The sequence below is a fragment of the Anser brachyrhynchus genome (assembly GCF_964034855.1).
Source record: "Anser brachyrhynchus genome assembly, chromosome: 4".
NCBI classification, from domain to species: Eukaryota; Metazoa; Chordata; class Aves; order Anseriformes; family Anatidae; genus Anser; species Anser brachyrhynchus.
In genome coordinates this window covers 32,130,509-32,154,990 of record NC_137698.1, presented here as the reverse complement: position 1 = coordinate 32,154,990, position 24,482 = coordinate 32,130,509, and the positions used below count along the sequence as shown (strand labels likewise).

At 37.7% G+C, this 24,482-nt stretch overlaps 1 protein-coding gene across 6 annotated transcripts in view; it reads left to right on the top strand.

Moving 5' to 3' along the window:
- The first annotated feature begins 2,427 nt into the window (after positions 1-2,427).
- The window catches only part of GUCY1A1 (guanylate cyclase 1 soluble subunit alpha 1), a 37,277-nt gene continuing 15,222 nt past the window's right edge, over positions 2,428-24,482 (top strand). Inside the window, exons 1-3 of one of the 6 annotated variants that reach the window (XM_080589445.1) lie at positions 2,517-2,583; positions 21,233-21,308; positions 23,362-23,773. In XM_080589445.1, the coding sequence (XP_080445571.1) occupies positions 23,525-23,773 (249 nt within the window). In that variant the 5' untranslated portion in view covers positions 2,517-2,583; positions 21,233-21,308; positions 23,362-23,524. Of the gene's footprint in view, positions 2,584-2,668; positions 4,364-4,384; positions 4,661-4,730; positions 12,115-21,232; positions 21,309-23,361; positions 23,774-24,482 lie in introns of those variants that run through there. The other 5 variants (XM_080589444.1, XM_080589446.1, XM_080589447.1 and 2 more) reach the window with 5 other exon arrangements.

Below are 24,482 nucleotides of genomic sequence, written 5' to 3'. Positions count from 1 at the left end.
GTATGGGCTGCATTAGGAAGAGCACTGCCATCAGCTGGGGGGAGGTGATGCTTCCTCTCTACTCAGCACTGGTGAAACACATCTGGAGCACTGGATCCACTCCAGAGGTGCCTTCCGACCCAAGCCTTTCTGCAGTTCTGTGATCTGCCAGTATCTCCAGTCCCACAGGGCTGCTGCCTGAAGCCATCAAGGCTGAGCCATCAGTTGCTCAGCATCCAGCTCTGGGCTGCAGCTTTCTGTATGTGCACTCAATCAGTGTCAGAAATTGCAGTTGCCATGGGGGAGATGATAAATTTGAGAGGCACTTCTTCGAAGACATATGATTTTGAGAACTTGATTTAAATACAGCAGATGCCAGTAAATGGCAGTTTAGGAGTGCTAATTATGCTCTGAATTATGATTCCCTTATATTTGATTTTACATACGTCTTAGCATCATTACAGCAAATCTTGACATTTTATTGGTTGAAAACAGACCTTTAATTTAAAGAAACTGAAGAAAATGCAGCCATTTTAAAGTATAACATAAACGTTTCTTGATGGAAGCTTTTTTTTTTGAGATCTTATGAAATAAATTTATCTAATCTAATTTTGCTTGAAGAACTAACTTTTCAATGGTTAAAGAAAAAAGAATACTGCCGTATATGAATATTTCAATTAATGTAATTTGAAATATCATTTTCTTCTTCCAAATCCTCACTGCAAAGGTCTTACTCATAAGCCTTCTCTTTGTCTTTTAGTGCAAGTTTGCAAATCATTACTAGTGCACATATAGCGAATGATGTGACAGGGATGAGTAGCCTCTTTTCGAGAGCTCTGGGAGACCTCTGAGTGCTGACGATCCAGTTATTTGGAACCAATGCCCAAATCCACCCTTGTCCCCTAGCATTAGTCTGTTACTCTGGGCACAACAGGTTCACACTGTAGTGATCATCAGCTCTAAATTTTTGTTGCACATGCTGGAATAGGCATTCTCTGTGCAACAGAAGCTCTTGCTCCTTTTTGGTAGAGAATCCTGACAACAGAATCAATCATATCAGGGCTTACAGAAAAAGCTGGTTCCCCGAGGTCAGAAAAATGAGACTGAACAGGAAGAGTGAGGGTAGTTTGTAAATGAGGGCAAACATTGGCAAGACCACACCTTGCTGTGAGACTAGTCTTTGTTTCTGGAGGCAAGAGACTCTATCAATGCACTATTTATTAATTCAGTAATTTTATCAGGTACAGTATGTCCCAGTCTATTTAGCACTCAATTAAGCTTCACATTGCCCATCAATAACTGCAGAAATGGCAACAAAATGGGCTTTGGCAGATTATTTTCAGCTGAGTGACTGGTGGTTGGAGGAATTCATCAGTTGCTTTACTCTAGCTGTCAGGTTTGTCTTCTGTCAACACAGCAGGGAGGGAGGAATGGTGTGAAGCAGACATTTATGAAAACATTTTTCAGTTCTGATAGTCAAGAAGGCAACAAATCACAAATCACTCACACTCTGCGATTTGATATCTCTCTCGTGTAAAGTTGATCTGTTCAAAACCACTCAGATATGCTGGTTTTCTTTTGGTTGGTTTCAACTCTGTCTTCAGTACTAGCTTGTTAAGTTACAAGACATTATACCCTTTCTTTTCATATCATGTATGCGAACACTATACGGTGTATGGTGCTCCCACAAACTCATCCTTGAGCACACAACAGCTGTATTTCTTGGTGAAATCTTCTGTTTGCTTCCATGTGACTTCACAGGGCAACTAATCCTACTGTGAGGTCTGTCAGTGTTAATTGCCCAAGTCCAGCAAAATAACTATTTCTGACCTAGGGCTTCCAAAAGCAATCCGGTGTTTTCACAGAGAAAATACTCCATTTATGAAGATTTAAAAATTGTAGAGATGTCATTCTGTTTCGTTGCTGATATTCAAGAATTAAGATTGTTCAAAAACGGTCTTAATGATTTGGGTAGCTCTATAAAAAGTATTTTCTGAATTTGAAGTGTATCTCGAGATTAACTTGGCACTCCAATGTTGTGAAATCGTTTGAATTCTTCTTCTTTCCTGTGCTTATTTTTGTTTGGAAAGGTATTGTTTCCCTTCCGTCATTGCTGAGCTACTGGCTGCAGTAGTCAGATAGCTACAGTAAAAACGTATGTATCATGGAACGCATAACGATGTAGGGTATCCCCAGCACCAAGTAAATGAAGGCTGTGGTGGCAAAAGTGCAAAGGGAACAAACACGGTAGCACCCGAGTGCCACGCTGGGGAGCGTTCAGAAAGATTCTGGTCTGGGAAAGGCACCAACAGCCTGGTCGCTGCCCACGCGGGACCGGCAGCCGGGAGCCGCGGCCCGGAGCAAGCCGTGCTCCTGCGCCCGGGCGGCTCGGGGCGGCGGGGGCCGCGCACCCCCTCCCCGGTCCCCCGCCGCGGCTCGGGGCCCGGGGCTCGGGGCCGCCCGTGCGGGCCCTGATTGGGTCTGCGGGGAGGCCCCTCCCGCCCGGCCTCCGCCCGCCCGCCCGGGCGGCCCCGCCGCCGCGCCGCGCCCGCTCCCCAAATACACCTTGGCGGCGCCGGGGAGCGGCAGCGGCCCCGCGGCATGGTGAGTGAGGGAGCGGTGAGTGCCCGCGGGGACCCTGGACAGCGCTGGGACGGGGCGAGCAGCGGGGAGCTGGGGCAGCGGGGGCTGAGCGCCGGGAGCCAGGGGGCGCGGGGTGCCCCCGCTCAGCACCCGCTCAGCACCCGCTCAGCACCCCCGGCCCCGCGGCGCTGCGGTGCTGGCGGCTCGGGTGGCGGTGCGGGGCGGTGCGGGGCGGGGGGCTTGCCGGGGGCTGGAGCCGCCAGGGGCACTCGGGCGGCCTTTGTGCGTGGTGAGGCTCTCCAAGAATTTGCCAGCTGATAGTGCCCGTCGAGCTACTTGAAACCATTCAGGCTACTTTCGTTGCCTTACAATTAGGCAAGGTTTCTTATCTTGTTCTCAGAGTAATTCATGTCGCTGCACTTCATGAATTAGCCACAAGCCTCATACTTAATCACATGCTTAATGCTCTAACAATAACTTCACTTTTGCATTTATTTCATTTTCTGGCATTGCATTCCTTATGATTGGCAATTCATTTTTGCAGTCGATTTTCACAGCTTAACTCTTTTTTCAGATTTTTTTCTCTTTTTTTTTTCTTTTTTTCTTCTTTCCTTCTCAAAACTGTAGGCTCGTAATTCCTTGTCTGCATGGCTAGAGCTAGCTGTGTCTGTGGCTCAAATCCAGGGAACATTATTAGCCTAGGCCTAGTGGAGTTCCTTTATAAAATCATCTCTGTGTATAAACATTTGAGACACTTGAAAAGTTTTTGTTTCTAATGTAAAGGAGCACTTTTATACATCTTATGTACTCTATCAAGCTTGATCCAATGCTACTCCTAAAATGGCTGTATTTTTAGAGCTGGTCGCTTACTCTGTGTGTGTAGTGAAATGGCTTATTTATGCATGAAGGATGAATTAAGAGGAAAAGGAAAAAGTCCTAAGCAAAGATGTAGCATTGGTAAAATGAGTACTGCAGTGCAATGAAGTGGTTTGTAATGCTGTATTGAGCCCATCCAGTTTCACTGGGCTGCAGTTTACAATATGCTGCATATGAGATGGTCTAAAAAGAAACAGTAAGACTTTTGATAGTTGAGATACTAGTAGGGGAAAATAAATTTTTATTCACTTTTTTTCATGGTGAAGTCTCTAGTCAGACTCTAGTAACAGAAAAAATGTAATGAGCAGTTTCTCATAAATGTGAATTTTAACAAAACAAGTGCAAATGTTCAACTGTCTTTGTTAGTAGAATAAAGTGTTTTACTTGTTTGGAAATGGCCTAATTGTATAGCTTTTCCTAAAGCAAAAATCCCAGTAGAGCCACTCCCTTTTCTTGTAGTTATGCTAAGATGATTTGTTTCCAAATTACAGAAAGTAGGAGCAAGGAAACATGCACTTTAAATCACATAAATAGGTCTACTGCTTTTCTAGCGTTAAGAACAAAAGGTGATGACAGTCCATGCTAGAAAGAGATTCCAGTAACAGACTATTTTGTGTAATTAATCAGAGAACAGGTGATTGAAGCAACCAGAGAATATGTGCAAATGTGTTAGAAATGCATGGGATGTTCTCTTCATTGTAGGGAAGTTTCTTGCTTGGATTGCATTGCTTTGGAGAACTACGTATGGCCATACATTCATAGCTCTTATGACTTTTCTCTTTAGTTTGCCAACAGCAAGACCCTTAAATGAACTAGATGATTTTAAGGAAGCATGAGGAATACTGTAACAGTGACTTTACACTCCACATTCTCAGAAGAGAAAAGCAATTGCTGATATCATGCTGACCCAAAGCATCCAGGAAAAGTAAGGAAGGAGAAAGGAAATCACATCTTGAGATCTCTTGTTTTTGTTTGTTTTGTGGAATTATGTAGCCTACAGCTACTATGAGTCATGACAGTGCAAGATCATGAGGCAAACATTGCAGGAGAAACAAAGGAATGTAGTTCTACAGTGGTTTTTATCCTTTTTTTTTTTTTTGGATGTAATCAATAAAATCGCTCACCATCCTTTCTCCCACTGGTTCAGTTGCTGTCTGACTATTCAGATAGATTATTCAATTGAGGTTTTGATGCAAAAAAACTTTAAAAATGAGAAGTCAAGGTTAGTATTTGTATTGTGTCCATAGAAATAAGTACTAAAATGTTATATATTTATCTTATTCTGATTGATGTTTATTTAAAAATGTCTTTAACCATTATATGACAGTCTGTTTCAAAACAGATCCCATAGTGAAATCAAAACATAAATAAGAGTTTATAATAAAATATAATACTCAAAATATCGGTAATAGTCAAAACCTGGCTATGCCATGTACTAAAAGGTAAAATATCACAGCCATTATGAAGATGAATGCTATGTTTGAAATTTTAAAATAATGATGAGAAGCAAAGCAAGCAATCCAAGCACTCAAGGTAGATTTTGTACCAAATACAGCTATTTTCCTTTTAACTGAAATGAGTTGTTACACCAAGAGATGTTGTAAATTAAATATTTTTTTTTAAAAAACAATATCAAGCTCCTCTGTAATCCAGAGAAACAGATACAAAATTCTAAGTTTTCAGAAAGGAAATATGTATTGGAAGGTATTTAGTCATATTTTCTTTCTACTCTGTAGACAAGCATCAGGTTTGCATTTTTTATAAAAGCTTATTTATTGAAGAAAACTTCTATGTACGTTTTAAAGAGTGTTTTAAAATAGCTATTGGAAATGACAGGATATGTTTTAAGGATTTATTTATTTAATGATATCTAGAGATTGTTATATTTGACCTTGCCTGTTGTATTAGCAAATGGAAATTAAGCTATTCAGGACTTTAATTAGACTTTCTTTGCTGGAGTTCCTTGTGCATTCTGTACAATTTCATTTTTTAAGATCTTTATGTGTTTATTGCAATTCATTGCATTTATTTAGAGGTCGTGGTCTTCCATGACCAGTGGTACCAGTGGTAGAGAATCAAGTCTCTCATTGGATAGGTACGATATTTTAAAATCAGTATTCAAGTATAAGCCTTTGTTCAAGAAAGCAACACTGTTCAGGACAGGGTACTAATATATATTTGAATTTAAAATTCCAATAGTACTTATGTGCATGCATCAATGAGCTAAGGCTAGGGCTTTCAGTTAGGGGTAAAACCACTGATTTTTTTTTTATTTTGTAATAAAGACAGGAAAATTTGCTAAGGACAACAGGGTTTTTTATTATTATTAGGGTTTTGCTTATTGATTACTATAAACGAAATGAAAAGACCACGTTAATATACCTAATGAAGCCTTTTACTTGTAACACAAGTATAGATTGCCACTCATTTGGTAACATGTTCTTCCAGTTTTTAGGTTGTCTTACTCAGGTGATGCCACTCTTAGATCGGTGCTAGTGTATCCTAGTTATTTTAACTCCTCATTTATGCCCTATGTCTCATACTGTATCCTTTTATTTTTGTAGATGTGGAGTTTAGATCAATCTGATGTCTACTATTTTAGTTTAGTTTAGTTTAGTTTGTTAAGGAGGGCAAGTTCCACTGCTGTCAGTTGTTATGCTGCTTCATGACATTAAATCAGAGCACAGATATTCTATAGGGATTAGTTTTGCTTCACTATAGAGAGATTTCATCAAGTCCTGTTCATTGTGGCAGACCCCAAGTAGATTTGAGGTTTAGGGCTTCCACAGACAGACCTTTGACCTTTAGAATAATCTCACCCTACCAGAGAACAGTGTTTTGTGACATTCACTTGCATTTATTTTTCATTCATATTTCTTATGATATGATATGATAGTTTTGTTAGGTGGAATTAATGCTTCTGCTAAGATTACAGCTTTCACATCTAACTGCAGAGTATTCTAACTAACATTCTTATTTTATTGAAATGTCCCCTTCCATAGTTCAGAGGCTGTTAGGCACCTTCCCTGCTTCTTGAACCTGGCAGTATTACCATTATTTTTGATTTCATGATTCTTAATTTCACTGCTCTAACTAAATTAGTTCAGTTGTGTTACTTAGAGCTAAGCTGTGAATTGATTTTTCTCCTTGCATATTCATTCTAGAAGTAGCTCTTTCAAGAGAATGGTGCCCTGCTAGTAGTATTCAAACAAGCCAGCGCCTGATGCAAGCCAGCACCAGTAGGGTGATTTCCCACAGGCAACTCACTGAGCCTAGATAATAAGCAAGTAGTGACCTTATCTATTATTTCTGAGAGGGCACTTTTTTCATGAGACCCCCTATGATTGTATCTTGCGCTTGTGTGTTTCTGCCTGAATGTGTAGCAAATGCTACAAATACTGTCCCTGCTTGAGTGCCAAAGAGACTTTTTCCTCTGCCATAAGACAAGGCGAAAAATGCCTGAAGAATTGCACCCCAGCATGGGCCTATGGTGCCCAGAGCTCTCTGAAACTCTCTTTAGGGACTGTTTGCCTATGACTTGCACTTTACGCATGGCTATGCCCATTGATTGTTTCAGCTAAGTCCATATAGAAAATAGGTCAGCCATGCAGTGGCTCAGGAAGAGAGCTTTAATTGTGTGGATTGTAATCTAGAAAGCAGGGTGTGCTCATCATCATGGAAGAGGCTGGAGACAGTTCCAAAGATTTTATCAAGCATTGTGGAATCTAGCCCTTAGACAGCTATTTGTATTACAGTTACAGGGAATATCCCATGCAAGTCATCCAGCTGTTTCAGTGTGAGTAAAATTTTCTTGCTATAAGGCAATGTGCTCAAATCATTTAATTTTTTCCACAAATGGAAATTGAAACAAACGTGTATTAATGAAGTAAATCTCTTCCTTAGCCCCGTTCTAAGGTATTCAGAATGAAAATAAAACATTCTTTTCAGAAACTGTATTTTGTGGGAATCCTCCTGGTAGTCTTAGTGCAGCATAATTCTAGAATGTCACAGATTCCAGAGGATGCGATAAAACATGGTTTCTGCAATGACGCATACAGGGGTTGCTGCTAAACTTTCCACTTTTAATCAACAACAGCATGGTAGTTTTTGAGATCCCAAGAACGTTTTTTTCTATGGTATATTAAATGGGAATATGTTGTACAGTGGCAACTGCCTTTCTAATGCTCACCAAAGTAAACATGTGTTTAATTTCATTTTAACCTTGCATTTCACTTGGCGCTTGATACAGATGGAAACTGACAAAAGCTGTTCAGGGAGAGCTGATTTCCCTCTTCGGCAAATGCAGAAACCCTTCACACACGAAAGAGCATTAGTAAAAGGCAATTGCAGAACACCTCAGCAAGATTTCCAGTTTGTTGCTTGGAAAAATTGGGTTTTTGCATTTCCTGGTAATTACTTGTATGATTTGAAGACAGAAGACAATACACTCAGTTGCTTTCTTGTTGATAGGGAGGGGTGTCTGCTTATACTAATAGCTGTGTGGCTCCGTAGTCTTGACTGCAGGCACTCTGGAGCCTAAAATACTTATTACAGTTGCTGTTTTAAATAGCACTGCTAAAAATGGCAAAATTTCCATGTCTTCGGAGAAAGCATGCATCAATCTAACTTTTAATTCCCCCCCTTTTTTTTTATTTTTGCCTAAATTGTCTTCATAGTTACCCATTTGCACTAGTAAGCTGAGAGTACGAAACCATTGGCCTCTTGTTGAGGAAAAAATATTCAGGGAACTGAAAACCTGTTCAGATTGTGGTGCAAATAACCATTAATCCACAAAGCATGTTTAAAGGTAGGATTTTAGACATTCACAAGGGAAGAATGGTATGAAGAGAAGGATAGTCTTGGGGCTTAAGAAACTTAACAAGGCTTTTGGTGAATATGGTACCAAATTTTCCCCTCAAAATGTCCAGGAAATCAAGACAGGAATAATTACAATTAATTGTAGATTGAATTAAATGCTTATTTTGATGCAGTTGAAGTTAAAGCTTCCCAAATGTGTTGCATGATATTAATAAAACCAGCCAAGAGGAAATGCCTTTCTTATAAGCAATTGCAAGGCCTTCTGAAATGAGAAAATGAAGTTAACCCTGGTGTGTGTTAGGCACAAAGTTATACGATGAGGATACATTCCTTGTTCTGCTTTTATATATAGCACCTGCATGCTTCTATGAATCTATCTGCAAAAACTATTTGAATTTCACTTGTAGGAATGTGCAAGTGTTTCTTTCCCATATTTATTCTAAAATCTGTATGCAAATAGAAGTAAGGTCAAATCTTACCAATGATTTTTGCAAATCACTCAGATCTAATGATCTTCTATCCCAAAAAACTTGTGCAACTCTGTTCAAGAGATCTGGATTTACTTCTTAGTTCAGCTGCAGTCTTTCTTTTGTGATCTGCAGCATGCCTCATTTCCCACTTCTAAAAGAGGCATAGTAACACTTCCTTTCATATCCAGTTTTTCTGTCTTAGCTATTCAGAGGGCAACCCCTTCAAGTCAAATATCATCTTTTACTATATATCTGTATATGGTCCTGATCTTAATTTGGGCCTTCTGGGAAGTTAAACAAATAATACACCTAGCAACAGTGATAGAGAAAAAACAGCAACTCCAGCAGGACACAAAATGACATTGGCATAATTTCTCAGTTGAGAAACCTGTCCAAAGATAAACTCATCAGACAGAAGGTTAAATAACGGTATTTCAGTGTAAGCAAAGGCTCCATAAAAATTTTCATATGTTGATCAAGCATCAGTCTCACTAACTGAATGGTATTCTACTTGATTGCTGAAATGTAATGCAGTAGTTCCTTTCCCAGACAAAACAATGTTTGGTTGTGTGGTGGAAATGAAATACTATAGAGTAGATGCATCTTTGAGTCATGGGTTAGGTATGGCTTTCAAAACGTTTTAATAGGCTCATGAGGCAGAGACTATGTATATAGTTTGACACTGAAAATCTACAGCTGATCTGAAAATTAGCATTAGCTTAGATCAGCTCTGCACTTACTCTGTATGTCATGTGCTCCAGATCCGCAAGAGATGCGGCATGATAGTCAAGTATATGTGGGAAAAGGTTGTTGACCATATCAATGGTAAATTTTAGAACCAATGGAGTCACAGCTTAGAGTTTAAAATGTGCAAGTATACCACGCTTGAGATAATGGTGGGCATCGTGACAGAAAAAATATTATTCTCATAGAAGAGTAGAGTCTGGCACTAGGAAGCAAGAGTAAAAACTGTTTTATCTGTTGATTAATATAGTATATGAAATATGATTTAATAATATCTTCCAGTTTCTCTTTGAAAATGATTTCCAGTTCTACACAATAAGTTTTAAGCAAAAATATATTTAAACGATAAAGGGGAATTAAAAGGTAGAAGTATCTTTTCAAGTAGGATTTGAATTGGTGAAAAGGGAGGGGTACTGAAGGAATACAGGATTATGATCTACATGTAGCAAAAGCTAGAAAAGAACATCCATCTTTGCCCATGCTTTGGGAACATTTTCATTAGCAAAAATTGAAATAGGGAAAAAATGAGATAAACTAAAATGAGAACAGTACTGCCAGAAAAGCAGCAAAAGGGCTTGATATATTAAAAAAAATACAGTTAGACTTTATTGCAGTTGCTGCAATGTACTGTGTTCTAAATGGCCGGTCTATCTAACAGTGGAATAAATATACAGGAATTTTTATGCTCGCTGGTTTGTCTCCCTACTGTCACTCTACAAACATGGAAAACACTCATAATCTTTAGTCAAATATTAATAAATTAATTCAGATATTTATTCCTAACTTAGATTTGGTAATCTAGCTTTTAGCAAAGAAGCTACATTAGTTAGCAATGTGCTTCTTTTGTCAGTTTGAAATATAACGGGCAGTACAGTATTTAGATGCTAGTTATAAACAGAGTTGAAAGCTCAGAGCAAAGGTTTACAACATAAATATGTTGCAAGAACTTCAATCCTTTATTGCCACTGGATACTTGGAAAGTTAGTGCGTTTGTCTCATTGGAAACTACCTGGCACAAATATTTAAAACATATATTTTGAATTTTCAGCATCACCTAAGTTGTAAAGAGAAATACCAAAAGTTTCTGACTTCATGGAAAGGAAGACTATATATATACAGTGGAGAAAACTTTCTTTCCTCCCCATTTTTTACCTGCTGAGAGCACAAACTCTGCAAGATTCATGGTGTTTCCAGGTGCTCCAAAATACCAAGATAGTTGATCTTGGCAGGAAATTCTTCATGAATTCTTCACAAAAGGTGTACTACCTCTCTTCATCCTTAACCTTAGGTCTCTGGTTATGTCCTCTAGAAACTCATGCCTATCATTCCCTCCCTTTGCCCGAACTATACACATGGTCTCTCTTTTCATTGTGAAATATCATATCCCTAGAAAAATAGGGAACTTCCTGTGTAGCATCATCTTTCTGTACATATAGACAAACACCTAGGTGGAAATTATTACTTGTTATGGGATTTCAGTTATCAAGAACTCAGTTAACAATAAATTTAACCTTCCAGTCACAGGAGCATTTATTTTCAATATAATAATAATTCAAAATCTATTTGAAGTACTAATCTGAGTACATATGGACTTGCTAGGGCTAGAATTTGATTTTTGGTTTATTTTTATGTTTTTATCCCACAGTTCACTGTCCCCTCTCCCTGTCCTTACGCGTCTGAAACAACTGAATTGTTTTCTCTGCTGTCTTAGAGCTACTATTCAGAGTACCAGTATGCAACATTGCAAGTTGGAGACATCCTATTATCTGGCCCCTGCATAACCCTCATAAAAGTTTATTTTAAAATTGTTTTTGCCTTGAACTTCAGCTTACACCTGACCTTGTATAAAAACTTAGGAGAGTCTGTGACAGCTTGCTGAACCACTTAAGCAGATCTTTGTATAGAGATGTGCTTATTATTCCAATCTCCCCTGTGGTAAGATTTTTGAAATTAATGTGGTTCCTTAATATAATGAAAAAGCAGGTGTTTGGGGGTGGCGTGCCTATTTTAAAGGTTTAGAAAATAGTAAATACTGAGTGGGTGTTCTTTAACATTTTAGTGAGAAATAGTACTCGAAAGACTTTTGATGTGGGACTTCAAGTGTTTCTTACAATATCTATGTAGTTTATCTATCATTGCAGAAGCTGAAGTGCTGAGACAAAGGTGTTTAACAATTACACTTGATATTAGTATTGGTTCATAATTAAATAAATCTGAGATGACCCTGTTACCTCAGTAAAGGCAATGCAGCCCAGATCCTCTATAGTCCTTGCCTGCTACTTCAGGGTTCAGATTAAGGCCTTCAAGAATGACTGGCACATTGTATCTGTTGGTCAGTTGTCATTTCCACATTCCTATGTGGTGCTACTTCTCTTTACCTGACGCTCTCATTTGGAGCATTAGCCTCTAAAGCAAGACTCTGTTCCTTGTTTATTTTGCCTGAGGACTGAAACCCAAAGACTCCCAGCACCGAAGCATAAATTACCATACTTTAAACTATGAACTGGGTGAAGTTACAGTTTCCTACCTTCTGTGGTGCCACAGTGGGAGGAAGGTGTGGCTTGCAATTATTGGTAATTGCTAACAGTAGCGCAGTCTCATGCTGCCTCACTAGGTTGGAGGTCTCAGCCTTTAAGGAAGCCAGGTAAGTAGTATTTCTGTCTTGGTGTCTCAGATGTGTGTGCAGCACTAAATGGTGTCTCAGAAGGCCTGATGGAGAAAAGAAAGATTCCTTATAGACATACAAAAGAAAAGTGAAATAAATACCTTTACAAAATAAAATGTAAAACTATGAAATCTTAAATCAGCTAAAATGTGTATCTTGCCTTTAACTCACAAACCAATGCCATTTAAAACAAAATACTAGAAAATAACATATGAAATGTCAAGTCTAGAAAATTCTTCCTTCTTTTTAACACCAGGTTACCACATTAAGCAGTGCAGGAAAACAAGGTATGTCACTCCCTGCCTCCCATTAGACGATAGTGAGACAAAACACTGAAAGTAGAACTTCGATCTTTGGAGCCAAATCAGGGTGATAAACTTGTATCCTTCTGTATATGATTCTGCATCTGAGAATAATATACAACCAACAAAGTTGGTTGAAACACAAACTGTAACAACAACAACATCCCCTAAAATCTAAAATATTGCGGAAAAGTTCATTGATATTATCATTTCAACATTTTCTAATGGCTTTACTGAAGACTACAGACAAATGATTTGCATAAATACCCAGTGTACTTCAGTGAATTTGTAGTGCAGAAAAAGCAATATATCAGTAAGAGAACAGTCTATGCTTTTGCAAATTGTTCTGTTCTGTTGCCTATGTTTTCCTTCTTTCTTACAGATTTTTAATCCTCATGTCCTTCTATAGGCTCCCTTCTCTACTTTCTTGCGTTTTTTTCTTCCTTGTTCCTTTTCCTGTTTTTATCTCCCTTCTCTCCTTTTTCTCCTTCACATAATAAAGAATGGCAGATATTGTAAAATAATGTTATGATAAATGAAAAAGACTATGCTATCTGAGAAATGGAGCAGAGCTTTGATCTTTCAGACTTCAGTAAGTATGCAGTGAAGTTAATATTGCAGATAATGCAGTTAAACAGGTTGTGAGATCAGGAACCATGGTCTGTTGTAGGTGCTCTTCATAGAATAACTCTAGGAAACTTAAGCTATGGTTCATACTGTGCACAATGCTCAGGTTCTGCATCACAGAAGCTGTTTTGTTTGGATAACAAACATATTGTTTGGTAAGAGTTCTTCATGTGATTCTTGCCTTTGAAAAATCTATGTCCTCTGGTGAAATCACCTCCCTTGATTTATAGAAAAATTATCTGCATTTTCCAAATGGGAGAAAGACCTAAGAACCTTGCCCAGAAAGTCACGAGAGTTTGTGGGAAAAGTAGCATGAGAATCCTTATGGTTAAAATAAGTTTAATTTATTTCCAAAATTAAATGTTGAATTTGTATACGAATTTAAAAGCCAGTGATTGGTACATCCTGACCAGAGATTCTCCACTGTATTCTTTGTTAACCCTTTCTTGGATTTCCATTCCTACAAATCTCTTAATCTGCTTTGTTTCCCTTGGCAGCACCCTTTTCTCTGTATTTCTCCAGGTCTGGTTCGGGGAAACATACTTGCTCAGGACAGAGTCTTGCCACAGATACCAGTCAATTTCAGTGGAACATTTTAAGCCAAGCATATTTTTCTGTGCTATTTCAAAAATGCTGGAAGGTAGATACTATTTGTATTTTTGTGGGATTAAATACTCAAATTTGATATTGCTACAAGAAGCTGAATTTCAATGGCTAATGTACTTGAATTGGTATATTGCATGGTTTGGGACATGCTAAATGTTTCTAAATGCATCTGTTATAACTGGGAGAGCAACACTGACTGAGGTTTCTCTCATTTGACAGCACTTTGGATATAAGGAGAGATCTTTTCTCTGTTCTTTAGAGCTACTGAACATTTAGAAATTAACGTACCATGTGTGGAAGCCCAATATTTCACAAAACATCTCACTTTTACTTTGTTTTATTATTTTAATGAAAAAAGAAGCCATTTTATATAAAATATAAATTCACGTTTATCACATATTTATATATTCACTTATCTATCTTTCCCTGCTTTAAATGTGTATCTGCTGCATTTTCCAAAGGAGTATTAGAAACCAACTAAGCAACTCAACAGTGAAATTGGTATTGTAATGTATTCCTAGAGGATTCAGTCTCACAAGATGTGCTGATATCCTTTGGAACTGTGCTTTACAAAGGTAAGATTCACTGCCTTTGTGCACTCAAATCTTTTCTAAAAATAGCACATTGTCTGAAAAGTGACAGACCAATCAGTGAAATAAAAAATGAAGGTACTCATCTGCAGTGTGCATGGCCAAATCAGCTATTTAAAATATTTTAATCGCATTTTGTAGCAGAAAACATCTGTAACCATTTAACTGAAAAGGAAGGTGCCTTCTGGTCCAGCCCTGCAGGTACCATGAAAGAGAACAATTAGGGAAGTGGCTGATTTTTCCTCTTCTTCAGAGCTGCTTTCTTTGCCTCGGGCTCTAGCTAAAGCAGTGTCAGTAGTTGCATGATGGCTGTGAAAAAACGTGGTTGAATACAGTTCTTCACTTGAAGAGCTATATTTTATTTTATTTTTTTGGTTTCCTATCTGAAAAATTACAAGGCCATGACTTTGCTGCTGCAGAAAAAAACATCTTCACTAATTAGAAGTTTCCACTGTTAGCTTCCCAGGTATAGTATTTAACTTTTCCAGAATCTTAAATGAGATCAGTTCTGCATTTACTATCACATCCACACATCTACATGCAAATCAGTATTTCTGTGACAATAGTGGCAGAACTGGTAGGGTCTAATCCTATTCCTACTATATACAGAAGTTGTTATTGACTTCAGTGCGAGCTGGCATGAGTGCTTAACTATGAATAAGTATGAAAGGCATTTGTCAGTGATTTTCAGTGTGAAAATGATCTTGCAGATGTTGTAAGCACAAGTTGCAGGTGGCAAATATTAAGTTTAAAAACTCTGTGCTTGAAATCTACTGATGAAGCACTTTGCTTTCCACAGATCTAATTTTCAAACAATTCTCCAAGATCTGTAGAGTAGAGAGAAATCTTACATACTCCAAAATCTCTAAAATTTAATTTAAAACCGTGAACACATAGGGAATGTTTGCACTGTCATAAGACACAATAGTCAGTGTTTTATATTCCTCTATGACAATTCCAGTATCTTTGGGAAAAGAGTAACAATAATGGTGTTATATGTGCCAGTTGTGTAAACAGTTATGCATCTTCAACTTCAATTGGATGAATACAATCATGTAAAGTCTTGGCAAGATAAGTATCTCTGAAGAAGCAGTAGAATTATTTTGTCATCTCTAGAGATGCTTTACAGTTAATACAGACCATGGTTCTCAAAGGAGAAGTAACTTCATGCATTAGAAATTTGGCACTTCTAATAAGTTTGTTTCATTTATTATGGAAGATGTAGCAGTCCTGGATAAATCATGAATACTAGCTAAAGATTTCAGTGAAAAACACCCAAATTTATTAGATTTCATTTTTATTGCAGAAGATTACAATTGTTTCCTTTTTATTTATTTTCTTTGCTCCTAAAAAGTCTTTCCAATCTATGAGCTAAACAAAAAAAACAGAGTTTGGAGACACTCAAAGTTACAGGTCTACTAAAATGAGTAAATCTATATGTATTGGTGAGTTTGAGAGATTCATCTCTAAGTATGTGTTTCAAAAGAATTTGTAGCCACAACAATTGCCAACTACTTCATGTTCTAGAGCCACGGTGCTTCACCTTTTGTAAATTCTAATTTACATTCCACTGACTATGGGCAAGACTTTGATCTTTGCATTTAATTTAACTCCTCCTAATTGCCATGAACACTGTATGTCTGCAGGACAAGCTTTAATTCTTGAAGTGACAGAAAGAGTTCTGAAGACACAAATTTGATTATTTGCTTTCTTATGACACTCATTAAAATTTTGTGCTTTCATGGACTGCAAGTGAAGATTAAAGGGAAATGCCATATTTAAAATATACTCCTTTAGAAGTGTGAGAACAATTTTTGGAAATTCAGATATTTTTGGTATTGCTTGTCCTCACTGCAGCACTTCTGTTTCATTTGCTTCCCTCTTTACATACTTCTGGTGTAATCAATTATGTCAGTCCAATATTGGGAGTACTCAGAAAAATTAAATAATCTGTTGCGGATACACACAACAGGTTGTACTGTTTGTGAATTATATCTAGCTCTGCCTCAGAACTAACGCGTGACTAACATGAGCAAAGTTAGGAGTTCCCCCAGAGTAAGGCGGCGGTGGTTTCCATGGGTAGTATAGTATCTCCACTCCAAGCCACTTAGCTGGTGGTACTACCCATGCCTCAGACCAGCAGTGAGGTTGAGAGGACATGCCACAACCAGGAACTGCTGTTTCTGCCTGAGAGCGTGATGGGGGAGCTGAGAATCAGGTGCACAGAGACTGCCTGCTGGGCTTGCTGTGGAGTGTTTTCACAGATAGGCTTTGACTAACAGGAAGAGAATATTTTTCCCACGCTATCTTCTCAGCATGCCTCCCTGTAATTTGGTCCTAGCATAGGAAAAATATTTATGAATGAATGTGCATGTGATACTTAAAATGACAAATATACATTTTATAAGCAACATTTGGGAATCAGTCCTTCCTTTAGTTACATGCCAAAACATGGGGGCAGTAATTAGGGTTCCCCCTGTGCCTTTAATTGAAACCAGAGATGTAGCTGCAACATAACTTTCACATCTGGAGTCTGGGCCTCTCCCAGGACTATATTTGGATCCAGGGATTTGCTGCAAACCACTGGAGGGAAATGAGTCAGTCTCAAAATCAGTATCAGAAATCCAGTGATACTTTAAAACTAGGGGTTTTGCCTGTCTCCAGGAATACTGGTTTCTATGCCAAGGTACAGAGCTTGATGTTCTCCTACAAATGTTAATATTTTAAACTAGAATAAATGTATGTCTCATGATGACCTTAACGTGAGATGCATTAAGAGTTTTGAGGTTTACTTTTGTATTTCCTGAACGTTATTTTCTGCTGATTAAAATGGGGACAAAGGGATGATTCAACATTCTTACTTCATTCATCTCCTAGCTTGGTACCTGTCTAGTTTTGCAGCAGATCACGCTCTGCAAGACATGTAGCACAGAGAAAACACTTGATAGCATTTTTCTGTTTCTTAAAACATTCCATGAAGAAAAAAGGTGAATAAATTCCACATGATATGGGGAGAAAGTCTTCCTTGTAAACAAGGTATAGATTTTTTTAGTTTGTCCTAAACAGTTATACAGGACAGAGACTGTGATAAGTTACCACACTGAATTTGGATTTAGCAAAATGTTTGGGTTGTTAAACCAAAAGTTGATCACTATAACTTGTCTAATCTTATCATAACTGCATTACTACTTTGTACATAGCTTAGTAATCACTGGGATTCCACTAGATAGTTTGGTATGTGCAGTGGTATCTCCTTCCTATCAAAATCAAGCATGCTATGATTTATAGAAGAGTTGTGAGTATATGTCTCTTAGAAATAGCCCCAAAGAGAGCTAAATCTGGCAATCAGGCTACTGGAACTAGGCTTGCATAGCACACAAAGGCAATCAGTGCTTTGGAGTGAAAAATAACACTTCTCTAAAGTGGTCTGTGGTACAGATAGATCAGAATTGGGATGACTTGTCAGAAAGAAGAGTGAATGTTTAGGGGAAGAAGCAGAAAAATTAATGACTGACAAAGCATCTTTCTTGCTACAGATAGAGCAGAATTTGAGATCACTGGTATCCAAGAAATTACTAGATTCAGCAAAGTATTGTGGAGTCCAGTTTCAAATACCATGTCTCATCTCACCTGATCTACTCAGAGGAAAACAATCTTGTCATCAGTTATTGCCTTTGTTGAAGTAGCCAAACTGTGCCTAGAACAAGCCTAGAATTCTGCTGAATAAAAAGGTTACTACTTTGTAGTCCAAGTGAAGCCTGGGCAATAGTATCTAAACAAGGGTGTTAATGATTTAGGACTGAATAATCACCTACATTTGGAGTTCCCTAGAGCTCAAGGCCTTGGTTTTGCAGTTTTCTTTTTACAGTTACATTCTTTATGTAACCTGTTCTTATTGACATTTTAATTGTGTTGTTACTGCAAATTTAGAAATCCTATCCCTGCTATGCACTTCACCTAATATGCACGGATGATACGTTTTTTTAATTATTCTTGCGTAATGTCACAGTTGTCCTCAGGTAGGTTAGCAAATGTTAGCAAAACCCTGTTAAAGGACCAAGTTACTGGAAAGGAGTAAATGAGGCATCCTCAAATTTCAGTGGAAGGGTTAGTCTCTTACTGGGGAGATGCAGGAAAACATCTCTCTCCTCTTTATGAGGACAAACCTCTTCCAAGATGTCCTCTACCTAGGTAATCAACTGGCAGTTTTCTGTTTGGTATGACTTACTACTGCTCAGAAATTCGAAAACAGATTTGCCTGTCTCCTCTGGTTACTTAGATATTATGCTCCCTAAAGCAGCAATATCGAAACAAATTAATGATTTGAAGGTGTGTGCTCTCTGAATGTGTTCAAGTTTAGTGAAGCAGCCAGAGTAAGTTAGCTTATTTACTTGTAAAGGATTTAACAAGATTAATGAATACTTACTTTGACTTCTTAAAATATTAACTTATATTTTGATGCAGACTTGATCAATTTTCTCTGAGGATTTTAGAAGCCTCCTTAAAATCTTTGGAAATGGACAAATCACCAAGGCTTTGATTCCGCTGCTACACACCACTTTAGATAGAAAAAGTAAAGTGCATATATTGCGCTTCAGATTTGTAAGACTAAATGACAGCATTTAGTTTTTTTTCCCCTGAGTTTGTTTGCTGACAAGAGCTGAATCCACAATGAGGTATTTCTGATAGGGTAATGGGTACTACTAACCTGTCTTGCTAGGAGCTGACTGTGTTTTGCCTGTGCATAAAGTAACAGATCCTGCCTTGCTTTGTGCAGAGTCCTACTGGCAAGGTGTAAAAGGCAGTGATTTCTGAATCCCACAGGAATTAGAGCTCAGTAGGAATTGCAAGTCTAGATTTTACATAAAGGCAAGATAGAAGTTAACAACTATTTCTGTTGAGGCAATAACTTCCAGACCACACTAAGCTCCTTCAAGTGCTGCAATCACTCTTGTGCTGCAGAAAGTTAGATCCAGTTAGTAATATATTTTGACTGATGCAAAGCAAACTAGAAGTTGTTTTTTTTTTTTAATTGTTGCTTAACATGTAGCAGTTCACCTAAAGTATGTCTGATTAAAAAAAGTAACACAATAGCACATAACAGATTCTGCCCTACTCTAAGCAAAGGACTCAGCTTACATGAAGAAAAAAGTATGTAATGTTACTTCTAATTTTTCACCCACGTCTGCAAGTTAAGATTTTAAACAACTTTAGCTACTGTTAGCAAGTGGCATTGCTTAATTCTTATAAATGGCTATGTTAATATTAGGGAGTTTTACTGTATGATTGATTCATTGCACTTTATTTCATGCTATTGTCAAGGAAATGCTTCTGAATATTTTCCTCTGCTAAAACAACTAGTACAAACAAGCATACAGGAAGGCATTTTGGCTGTAAGACAAGTACAGATGTAAATATACAATGAAATGTTTGCACAGAGCATTTTGAGAACTGTTAAATTATTCTACTGCTATGACTATACTATGTAAAGTCATCTTAGTTTTTCTGAGTGGCACAATGCCATGTTCTGTTCAGTCAGACATTAAATAAATTCATTGCTTGTAGTTTAATCTCACCACAGATTATTTAATTTTAATTTTCAGTTTGTTTCCAAAGGTAAATAAGACAGCAATTAATACAGCAGAGATGGAGAATTCACACTAAACACTGCAGCTCCCCTGGGATAAGCTCTCACAAAGCATGTTTGGAGAGAAATCAAAACCAGAAACTTTTTCCATGTTTCCTCAATTTTCTTTTTTTCTTTTTTTTTTTTTTTTGTTATGGTCAGAAAGTGTCCTTAAATATTATCAACAATGGAAAGGCTGGAGTTCATTGTTGTTGAAACACATCTGCAAATGTTTGATTTAACCTGTGATATGTGCCACATCTCATCTTTCTCATAGTTTTTTAAAGTCCATTATACTGCTGGAATTCCTTCTGTAAACTCTACAGTGGTGATTCACTGCCCTTCTCCTTTCAGACACTTAAACCCCCTGTCCAATTACTGTTTGAGTGAGGCAGGTTTTCCTAGAACTTAACAGACTTTCCTTTTCTGAATTTTAGTTATATTAAGTGCATGGTACACTTAAGATACCAAATGGAAACTCGATGTTTCAATTAAGAAAGACTTAGTATATGTATGGTTTTTATTTTCAGTACCTGAATCCTCTGAAGTTGTGATGTAATTAGGTTTCCACTCTGTTTCTTTAAAGATGTGATTTAGGGGGTCTTGTCATTGCAGGTACAGAATCTTAACGTAATCACTGCTTTAAACTTGCTATGCCTAATAAGCTGATATTGGTTTGAACTGGGGTACATGCTATCAAAGGTTCATCCCCCTTGTTCCTAGGAAAATAAGGATAGTTACAAAGTATTTCTGCAGAAGCATTCTTTAGGAACTGTGTCATAATTATTTGGAATTTAAAGATCTGCACATGAAAAATATTATTTTTGTACAACAGTGTTATTACTAGAAACGTCACAGATCTCATTTTACATTCTTGCAAATGCATGATAGTTTTGATATAAACAGCAGTCGGCAGGAGCACAACTTCACGTTCAGAGGAAGGGCACAGATTCTAGCGCCCACCGGGGAAGAGGAGGCTAAGAGTGTGGGTGTCCTGCAGCACCAAGGACGGTAGACTGCATCCCAGAAAGAAGCTGTGGATACAGCAGACACATGCCCAGCAGCTCTGCCAACTCAGGGATTTTTTTGCCAGTGCCCACTTTGCCCTTGAGTAAGTTCTGGCCTGCGATCATCTTCTGACCTGACAGGGTGGGACCTGATTCCCACTGTGCAGCTTCTGGCCGCTCCAGGTTTTCCAGGTGTAAAATAATGGCAATAAGTTCCTTCACTGAGCTGATTCTACCTGCCTGGATATTTTTTGTACTGCATTGAATGTAACTTAATTAAAATACAATATCCTACAATGGAAGTGAACCCCAATGTGATTCCAGATTACTGTCTTCTAGAAACAAAGAAATAATTCTGCCAGCTGGGGGAGGGGAAGGGTTGGACACAACTGAAAACTACTGATCATTGCTGAAGGTCAGTCACTACCTTTGTTCTTAGTTTAGTGCAAACGTGCTAAAGATTTGTTGGTATCTAATTTAACCATTAACTCAGTCTCACGTTCTCCACAGACAGAGAACCTTTCTCTTTTTTTAATAGCAACACATAAATGAAGTATGGCATTAACTGGGAGATGCTTTAGTGTTTCATTATACTTAAACATATTTCAACAAAAAATATATTTCAGAAATTTTCTTCCAAAATTTTACTACACTTGATTTAAGAAAAGTTTTAGTAGTTATTTTGTAAATTCAAGATTTATCTTGACATTTAAGGCCCAAATTCAGTAAAGCATGTAAGTATGTATGTAAGATCCATCACAGCCATAAATCTATCTTTGACAATGCTTCACATATATACTTACATTACTATTTTTCTTAACAGTTTTAGTACACAGATTCAGTACACAGTCCAATTAAGTACAAAAAAGATGCATTTTTTTCTGCTTTCCTTTTTTACTAAAGCAATGAGGTTATATAATGGCTCCTGAAGAAAAATATTTACATATATATGTAAATACTTATAAAGAAAACTAACACGTAAACACGCATACAGACAGTGTGATTCTTGCTTAGAATTTTTCAGTGTCTCATCTGCTACACAAAAGTATGCAGCAATAAAAAATAAAGTATTACTGATACCCATGCAGTAAAAACAAATAATTTTCTGTATAAAAACTGAAATCAGAAATACAGAATCTTACTTAAACATTCTTTAGCCTCTTGTTCTTAGCATTGTGTTTACCGATTCTTAAACTAATAGTTTAATAGTTTTGATAGATATCCCCTAGAAGCTGACCTGACACCATCAGTATTAAAGCATACTTTAAAAGGCCTTTTCTGCCAATGCTTTTTTTTTTTTTTTTTCCCTCTCTCTATTCCAGCAGGAGGTCCAGCCAAAGTGGCTTCTGCCTGTTTCTCCTCTTATCCCTGCCACTTGTGCTGGCTCTGCAGCATACCCCTGCTGTGCCATTCATACCCCTGTTTCAAAAGAAGCAGTTGATAACCTGTATCAGAGAACTAGTTATTTTTAAACCCTGGTGCAATTGTTATGTGACCCTAAAAGCCCTTTGGGTGTCTCAGAGGGAGGAAAAAGCAATGTGGTGCATAGGCTGATTAAAGCCACAGTGCCTCTGAAAGAAAGCGTTATTGTACTACATCTCTAGAGAGAGAAATGTAACACTTCAGCTGCTTCAAGAGTTGCCGGAAGGTCTCAAGGATTACCTTGTTAGAGTATTACATGAAGATGAGGGGATCTGATTCAATGAGATACAGTCAATAGAAAATGTAGCCCTTTAGGGAAGAGCCTTTTCAGATTAAGTCTTACTGAAATATATGTAACAAAAAGGGAACGATTACTAAAATGAAATGTTCAATTCTGTTCTTAATGTGTTGTTTGAAAGACATCACCTGTAAAAGCGTAAAATCCCTTGGTGTTTTCCAAGTAACTACATCAGTTATGTGGTCAAGTTCCCATGATGTCAGCTGTCACCAGTCAGTGGCTTTTACAAGAGGCATTAATCCGTGGTCTTGGATGGTCTTCAGTTCCAGCAGTGAAAGTGTCAACTTTATTCACGCAGTTCTCTGTTACAAAAAGGATACCTTGAGCATCAATTAAATTGAGATTTAAGTGTCCATTACAAATCAGTTCCGTTGTGCCACATCAGGTAGTTTTAATAGCTGCTTGTGAAGAACTAAGAAGGTTTTCTTATTAAAATTCAGCTCTTTACTCTTTCAGGAGCCTCATCCATCACTATGACCCAAGTTGTATCATTTCCTCTGCCTTAATCACCAGAGCCTCAGTTCAGCCAAGCACTTAACCACGCACACCACTTGAAGCATTATCCGAAGCATTCAAATCAGTAGAGATTACATGCTTAAAATGTCACATGAGCAAAGCTTAAGTGCTCTCCTGAGCAAGGCCCTAGAAAAGCCATTATTTTAAATGGTAAAAATGGAACATTATGGGAATTTAAAGGAGAAAATGAAATAACGTTTTGTTGTGTGCTTTTATTTTTCTTGTTTTGTAGGGGCGCATATTTGTTCCCGTGATGATTTTTAACTACCAATAATCTTCCACAGTGGTTGCCTCATCTAATATTCTGGCATCTTCTTCTCTTGTTAGTAAACAAAAGAGATCTATTAAACACAAAGCCAAGTACTCTTAATCTCCAGAGAGAGACTTTGTACAGTATGTTCTGTACAAAACTGAAAGACTTGAAGATCACAGGGGAATGTCCTTTCTCCTTACTGACTCAAACTCACATTACTGATGAACATGAGAAGGACTGCACAGAAAATAGCTCTAGAGCAGCTCTGCCCATCTGCAAAGAAGTCCATGAAAAAGATGCTCAGGGAGACCTTCCACAGAGGAAAACGAGCAGAAGTAGAGTGTACCTGCACACATTAACTGAAAGCATCTGCAAACTAATCTTTCCTGAGGTAAACAGATAATATGTATTAATACTAGCATTTCATTATACATATTAAAAATGCATTTGATGTAAGCCTTTTGAAAGCTGTTTTGACTTCAGAGTTTGTATTCTTATTTAGCTCAGCATAGTTTAAACCCTCATTTCATCCTTTTCCACTCCTTTTGTATACAATTTTGTCACAATGAGTTTTGTCCACTCTTACAACATCTCTTCCATTGTATTTCCCTGTATTTTTAGCCTTGCATTTGCAACCTTCCACTGATCATTTCTTCTTATAAACATGCATTTCCATAGCATTTTATTTTACTTAGCGATACAGTTGGAGAAACTCTGCCATGTCACCTAATTACATGAATTACATGAATTATAGGAATTACATGGTTACCTCGTCAATTCACCTAATTGAATCCATACTAAGTACATTATTCATTATCACAAAAAAAACAACAACACTGTTTTCATCTGCTATGATACTGACCTCTGCTATATTATTTTTAAAAATATTACTGTCTGTGTTTCATGCAAAGGAAAATCCTAAAGCATGTATTCAAACAAATAATTCAAACAAAGCAAACAGAACTCGTCTTAAGTGAGCTGTACCATAGCTAACTGATATAAATGTATGATGACTACAGAACTTGACACCTAGTTCCAGTGTCCCCACAGCAGAAACCATGTCTTACTCCCTGCCCTGGAGAGACTGAACAGAATAGCTG